Source organism: Diadema antillarum, unplaced genomic scaffold (genome assembly GCF_040938485.1).
Source record: "Diadema antillarum isolate AM-2024a unplaced genomic scaffold, OU_Dant_1.0 scf00000030, whole genome shotgun sequence".
In the NCBI taxonomy this organism is placed as follows: domain Eukaryota; kingdom Metazoa; phylum Echinodermata; class Echinoidea; order Diadematoida; family Diadematidae; genus Diadema; species Diadema antillarum.
In genome coordinates, this window is record NW_027270919.1 from 3,049,945 (window position 1) to 3,058,044 (window position 8,100).

The 8,100-nt window shown below is 36.2% G+C and overlaps 1 protein-coding gene across 1 annotated transcript; it reads right to left on the bottom strand.

Annotated features, from left to right (window-relative positions):
• Nucleotides 1-6,887: 6,887 nt before the first annotated feature.
• On the bottom strand, nt 6,888-7,799 carry LOC139740484 (uncharacterized). Its single transcript, XM_071651082.1, has one exon. It carries the CDS (start codon nt 7,797-7,799, stop codon nt 6,888-6,890), a length of 912 nt encoding a protein of 303 aa, XP_071507183.1.
• Between the last annotated feature and the right edge of the window lie 301 nt (nt 7,800-8,100).

Genomic DNA, 8,100 nt, shown 5'->3' on the forward strand with positions numbered 1-8,100 from the left:
CAAAACCCTCAAGGATGCAAGAGCTTAATCATCAAGATTCGAACAAATCACCCTCCAAATAGAGTTCATTCATTACAAAATTTTCATACTTTGATTCTACATAATATTAATGGATAAGCTATCATTATCTGTCTGATAACAAACTCTAATCTTATAATAATAATTCATGCTAGTTTACTAATGCTTTAAAGTTTGTTTTTGGTGAAGAGAAAACTGAAATATTATATTTGAACACTCTTGATATGCTCATAGCGGGCACTTTGATGCATCAGAATATTCCGTTGGCTCGGAAGCCTTTGCATATAATGCAAATGAGGCCCAGACTATGTACATGGTGAAATGTTTGCATCGCACTAGTGACATTGTAAACAGAAGTTTCAACACTTTCGGTGTTCCAATCTGAAAACTAGAAACCTAGTTTTCATGGAAACACTGTATTTTTATCATAATGGGAGCTAATTTGCATATTATGGAAATTTAGCCACTTTGCCCCACTGGATTTATTGGGGCTTTTAGTATGGTGTTTAGGAGCCCATAACAAGTATAGCACTGCAGTGGAATTCCTACTGTTGCAGTTAGTGTTGGGTGAAACCCTATTTTGACTGGACTAATATGATCTACGACAAAATGTGTATCCGGTGTCTGTTAACAGTGTGTCATTTCTTTCAGAAGTACAGTATTTGTTGTAGTAGTCCATCAAGTATAATGAGCTTCCTCTGATATCGTACAGAAGTTCATGCAGGACCCGTTTCACCAACATTGATTTCAGTGAGATCAGTGCCACTTCGTGTTTTCAGTTTCACTTAGCAAGTCCTCATGACTGAAACATACCAATCAGAAAAGTGAGATAGCGAGACTGAAACCAGTGAAGTGAAACTGAAACCAATGAAAAGTTTGTTGAAACACCCTACAGGACTGCAAGAAAGGAAAAGGCATGAACTAACCATTTTTATTGGGATTGGTGGCGGAGGTAGAGGGTCTCATTTTATGAGAAATTGACTTAATCTATGTTCTGTACCTAATTGACTTGAACGAAATGTCAGCTTGTGCCAAATGCAAAACAAAAAACAAACAAAAAATCCAGCTACTGGGATGGAATATATAATATAATACACTCACTCATAATGAAAATTGTTATTTCTAGACAGCTGTGTTATAATGGCTACAGGCAAGTTTGAGTGTAACCATGGTAGCTATGGTCTCTAACAGGCATAGGTCTCAACTCCAGTCAATTAAATAGCTATGAATTTGCATACTTATGTAAATTTAGAATGGTGTTTAACGTTGAGAAGGTGTTGCATTTTTTTGTTTGAGAAAAACATTGTTTTTAGCATAAAGTGTCCATACAAATGACCTAATTTGGGCTCAGATTTTTTGAAAAAGAGGTCACAAATATGCCCAATTTTGTTTGAAGAAAGGCAGGAAATAAGAAATACATACACTAGAAACTTATCTAATGATTAAAGGGACTGTACAGTACTGGTTGAGGTAGGGATTCATGTTTTGAACATTCCTAAGTGAGGTAATGAAAAGCCTCTTATGAAATATAAAAGAGCACGGAATTTTAAGAAGGATTCAACGTTTATTTGATGAAAATTGGTTTTCAAATGGCTGAGATATCCGAAAAAAAGTGCTATTGATAAAAGGCCACATGCCACAACTTTATTAGGATCTCTTTGTTTCACCTTGCCTTTGGATATCTCAGCCATTTCAAAACCGATTTTCATCTAATAAACTTTTGATACCCCTTAGAACTGCATGCTCTTTGACATCTTATAGAATGGTTTCTGAATATCTCGCCAAACGTTAAAAGCTAAATCTTCACCTCGACCAGAACTGTACACACTCTTTAATGTCAGTTGTACATGTATAATGAACACTTGAGATATCCTAAAATTCCCATTCATTTATCTGGTTTGTGGGGTGGCCATGTTGATGATGTCATTTCGGCATGTTCCGAAGCAGAACTTCTGGGTAAATTTTACTTGTAAGTTTGTTAAGACATACTTTCAAATACAAAATTTGTTTGTTATACGATAGTTGCCAGTTAACCCCAAAATTTAGCCTCAATTCCCTGGCCTATAGACTTACAGATGAAATCAACTACTAGTATATTGAATTGAATTGAATTGAATTGAATTGAATTGAGTTTATTCAGCATAAAAACAACAGAGAAAGACATTGATGAGCAATCATGACAGACACAGAGAAAAAAACATAACTTTGGAATACATAAAGCTGAAGGGAAGCAGCCAACGAGGAATTAAGTTTCCTTAAAATCTGGCCGACCCAGAAAATCCATTTTAAAAAATGCATTGGTGGTAAATTTTTCATATTTATAAAAAAAAAATGAGATGAACAGATATACCGTTGCAAGACAAGACATAAAGCAATACAGCATGATATACAATACACTACATTTACATTACAAAGACAATACGAATAAAGTGAGTTACGATCATTAGATAGAATACATGTATTGCCAGCCAAGCATGTCAAAAACTTAGGAATTATAATTTTGTATAAAATTCTCCTTAAGTTTACGTTTGAATACATTAAAAGAGGTAACTTTACGAATATCATCTGGTATTTAATCAATTTAATCAATTTTAAACAGGGCCCCGGTATTACGAAATCCTATTGTTCGATTCAAGCTATTCGCATGCCCTCGATCGAAAAAGTGCACCGTATACCCGAATAATAGTATACTAGTACTGCACTGTACTCCTATGTGAACCAATGATTTTTTTTTCTACTCGCCCCCCCCCCCCCTCATCAGCGCGCTGCAAAAACTACTACCCTGACCTCAAAATTGATATGAAGATTAGTATAAATTCTGTGTGATGATTGGTATATCATTCAAAGAATTTAATACTCTTCATTTAAATTTGACATTTAAATCATGATAAGTGAACAATTGTATCAAATATTACATTTTAAAGAGATTCTGACATTTCCATCATGCGTTGCCTTGGTAACAGATTTTTTTACCACCATGGGACACTCTTTGACCTGTCAATGCATTTTTTTTTTAAATTCTACCCACAAAACTGGTCTAGATGACCCACTTTATCACATCCAACTTCATTCTCATGCTTTTGGAACCAAATTATGATGACTGAAATGTTTAAATGAGATTATTCAACAATAGAGGGCGTACATCACACTCCACCTGCACATTCTTGACATGCTTGAATGTCAACTTTGGATGGCCGTAACTTTCTTATTATTTGAGCAATATCTATGAAATTTTCACATTGTATTGCATACATATTTAGTATAATTTTGAAGAATATTCAAACACATTGAATATGTTTTGGTATGATTTAGAGATAGATAAGTTTTATGGTAAAATTGCATTTTTGCTAAAAAATTTGAAAAAATTGTATTCTGGCCTCAAAATTAATATGAAGATTGGTATAACCCCCTACATAATTGGTATCATCATATAGATAATTTAATTTTCTTTAATTTGATACCAAAGCCATGATAATTGAACACTTTTATCAAAGGTTACATGTATTTTTATGAGATACTGACATTTTCACCATGCGTTACCATGGAAACGGATTTTTGACCACTATGGGACACGCTTTGACCTGTTAACATTGCATTTTTGAAATCTACGTGCAAAACTGGTCTAGATGAAGTAGATTAAAAAAATATATGTTTGGGGTGCATGGGAACCCCTTTCTCCGACTAGACTAAAATGGCGTTCAAATTCAAGCGATTTTGGTCATGCTCTATTCTCACAGTTCATTTCAATTATTTTGAACATTTTGACATTTCATGTCATTCTTTTCAAACTCTATTTCTTTCAATTTAGAGAGAAATTCATTCAATTTAACAACTCAAGGTTGACATTCAATTTCACGCCAGCTGAATAGACGTTCAATTTCGTCCCAAATATCAATTTCAATTTCATATATAGGAAAACAACTTCACAATTTGAACATTCAAATTCAATCAACTTAAAAAAGTTCCCATGCGTTTTACGTGTCTTTTTTCACTGTGAAGTATTTGGTTGTGTATACTTTCATTTTCATTTTAAAGTTTGATATATTCAGTTCAGTCTGAATTTGTATCGTGTGTATTCTTGCTTGTCGATCTTTCTTCCACCTTCAATTTATCCTTTTACAGTTTATCGTTGTAACTTGACATAAGGGAATGGCTGCATTAATCAGAATTTTGTCTACGTTCATATTTACATTTTTAAAAAATTCTATTCCTATACCTTCTCCCTGTACATATACATCAAGTTATAAGTTGCGCAAGCAACTCAGCTGTAGACTGGTCCAGTTTAACCCAAGGGTTTTGCCAGTGACATTGTCTTGCTGGTTGTCAATGCTTTTGCCCACCAATTCTGTCAGTATATAGGATCTATCCGAGATATTCATGTACTACTAGTATACTCTTCTCTAGCAGCGTTAACATGGTTAAAGTCGTGTATGGAGAAATGTACATGTATGTGTTTTAATGTGGAGTTATATACCACGAGGTAGATAAGGAAAACGTCTCATTTCACCTTACACTAAGTTTGCATATTGTTCAAATAGATGAGTAATTATAAAGAATATATCAATTTAAAGAAACAACGATAAACACTGCCCATAATATGTTATAAACGTTTGCCTCATCGTGAATTTGAATCCTCAACGTTCTTCACGGCGATGATGGGAATTTGAATGCGCTGCTCGGGCATATTAAATTTGGACGCCCTTTTTGCACGTTTATTTGAGAAAATTGCATGCTGATGAAATTGGATTGAATGAACTAGTTACTTTTTTGTTGATCTCGGTGATCATTCAAATTCAATCAGACTTGAATGATTGCATCGTTAAATCGAATGCAAATCTGATGAAATTGGACGGGAAAACCAATATTAATGAACAAAAATAAAAGTACAAATTGATGTAACCTTGTATAGAGTACGTCTAGTCTCTTGTTTTCTATAAAGTACAACGTATTGAAAATTGTATGAAAGTCGTCAAAGCCGTGTAAAATCAGAATATAGATAAATCCATGCACAGAACCTAAAATTTTACATCCGATTTATCAATTTTCTGAGCTCTCTTCAATTCCAGTATATAGTGCAAGAGGTAATAATAGATCATTAAAAGGGTATTTTTTAAAGCATTTGCAACATTTTCACTGCATGAAGCAACACTGTGTGTAATGATAGGGCCTATGGAAAAAAAGCAGGAAAGCAAACTACATTATATAAACTATAGTATGGATTCAGCTCCATTGTATTGTCATGTCAGAAACGCGTTAATCATGCATTTTTTTGTCTCCTATTTTTCGCTCTCCATCATGAATAAATATGGAATGTGTGATCAAATTTGGTTTGTTGCTGGAAAACGTGAGACTGTATTGCGGCGGCCTTGTAGCCAATCATTTGCTCATAGCGACATGATACCTCTTGAAATAAAGAATTGCTTGAAAAGCTTCTGCTCGATTCTGCATGAATAGATGGAAATCACTAACCATTGTCTGTGTGCATGATTGCTCTTCAAAAGACAGCACGCCAATATGCAGGGAATAATGCAGGGACGGATCCAGAAATGCCGTAAAGGGGAGGCGCCTTTACAAAATTAAAGGTAGGCGCACGCCCCCCTCATTTTCTCTTTTTATTTCTTTTGTTTTAACAAAAAATAAAGAATGGGCGTGCACCCGAAGCGCCCCCCTCTGGATCCGCCACTGTTATGTATTATATAGTTCCTTTAAATCACTTTGACATTAAGGCAAAAAATTCAAATCTGTCCAAACACCGCAAAAGCCTTGATAGAGTCCATGATCTTGATAAGTCCGTTAAATTAATGTTTACTAATATCTACAGCTAACGTGAGGTTGCGAGCACAGTTTAGGGCATATGATTTTTGAATTCTCATCGTAAATCGCTATATTAGGCCTATTATTTTGCAGAGATATAACGAAAATGTGATACATGGAGCTGCCCCATGCGCTATACGTCGTTAAGATAACAAACACAGACTGATTATTAAATGAGATTCTAGCTCAAAATCTCAATGAGTACAGTGTGCTTGGTTCAGTCAAGGTGATACATTAACCACTATGCGATAGACCAAAGAATACTGGCGACCAAACATATAGACGAATAGAACTTAGAATGCCAGTCATGTAAGTGTAAACATATAGTAGGCTACCTCATTAGTACACTTGATCTCGCATTGTAGTATAAGGTTATACCAGAGGTCGACAGATATAGACAAACATTTTGAATCTTAACCTGTTTAAGGGAAAGACTTTGTTTATTTGCAAATACATTTCTGCAATCATTTCAGAAGAAGTGTTAACAATGATAATGTGATGACTAAAAGATCATATAATCAAGTGATTATTCATTATCAACAAACAAATTATAAGACCTACAGTCAACATAGATAAAACCTTTGCGATAAAACATTCAAAATTATTGTTCAGTGCAAAAAGTGAGACTATCACAAAATTAATCATTGATGGAAACAATAGAATCCCCCAAGATATATATCTATTGGCGTGAGGGATTTAAATAATAAATATCCACATGACAATGACTTGACACTGTATAATTTAAAAGGAAACCTCATAATGTTTGTGCCTGCAAAGATGTAGGCCTACTGTATAGACGACTTGATTCTAACAGGGTGAAATCCCAGAGGTTTATTAGTAACCAAGACAGTAAACTTTTTCCCCAAAGTACACTATCTTACGAGAGAAAGGGATATCGGGTTTATCGAACATGATATAAACCCGCAAAGAAAGAATTCGCCTCATGGCTCGCCCGTTGTTCTGAGTAACACTGAAAATCAATAAAATCCCATCTTTAAAAAATAAAAAATAAAAAGAAATTATCAACTCCCTCCTCTTGGAATTCGTGAATACTCCTACTTATCAAAATTCAACTTCACATTACCATCTGCCAGGGCTGTTAGAATCAACTCTGGAGGCAACTGTGGGAAGAAACGTGCATATGCTGCAAGAATGTCGGCACGTGATTTCAGGTAGAGCTTTTCCACCTTTCCTTGATCATTCTCGACCAGGAGAGTGGTGTTCTTTATAGAAACAAAGCGGCCATTCGGAAAATATGTGGCCATAGGACTGGACAGGAGTGGTACCGACGGCAAAACATGCGTGAAGAGTTTCTTCATCGTTTCGTCGAAGTGAGATATTTCAACTGGTGTATCATGGTGAATGATGGTGTATGGATACCAGCTATCTACTGTCGTGTCCTCAAACCACGCCCCAGCTGACGGGTTGGAGTCGGCATTGTGCATGCGAGTGATGGTGTCCCCTTCCAGGATAAATTTGTATCTCAGATAGGACTGGTGGTACTCGGATGACTCCTTCTTGAAATCTAGAGGGATTGGAAGGAAAGTTGGATATCCGCCGGTTCCCACATCTACAACGTGGCGGCTTCCAGAATACGAGAGATTATAGACAATAGAAATAGGGTGATTATTTCTCATTCCGACATCACTGGCAACCAAGAATACATCAAAGCCGACAGCACAAAGAATCAGGTAGCAACCGATGTTGTTATGGTAACAACATCCCCCCATTTTGGTGAATACATTCTTCTTGATCTCATGAAGGGTAGGGAGATGGCGTTCTTCCTGAGGACAAGCTATCATCCCAAGGTTCTGGAATGGGATGTAGCTCTGCCAAGATGACACTATGTCACTGAGAAGAGCTGTCGAATCAGTTGCCATTTTGCTCTCGGGGTAAGCAATATCCAGGACGTTACGAAGGAAGGAGAAAGCTTCAGCTTTCGTTATCACATTTTCAGTGGTAGCCATGTCTAAGCTGTCAATGGTAGATACCTGAAAGATATGATTAAGTAAAGATACAATTGTATATATTGTTATTCCGTGATCCTATTATCTTTACCATTCGGTAAATGTGAACCGGAGTGCGTCAGTTAAAGATGTCTCCGTACAGTGGCGAATCAGGGTGAAGGGGGTGGTGGGGGGGGGGGGGGGGGAGGGGGCGCACCTGGCGCGCGCCCCTTTTTATTCTATTAAAACAAAAGAAAAAAAGGGCGAACACTTTTTGCATCCCTCTTTAATTTTTTTTAAAAGGCGCCTCCCTTTCACGGAA

Coding starts and splice junctions, on each gene's coding strand:
- LOC139740484 (XM_071651082.1), bottom strand. CDS start 7,799: ATGGCTACCACTGAAAATGTGATAACGAAAGCTGAAGCTTTCTCCTTC.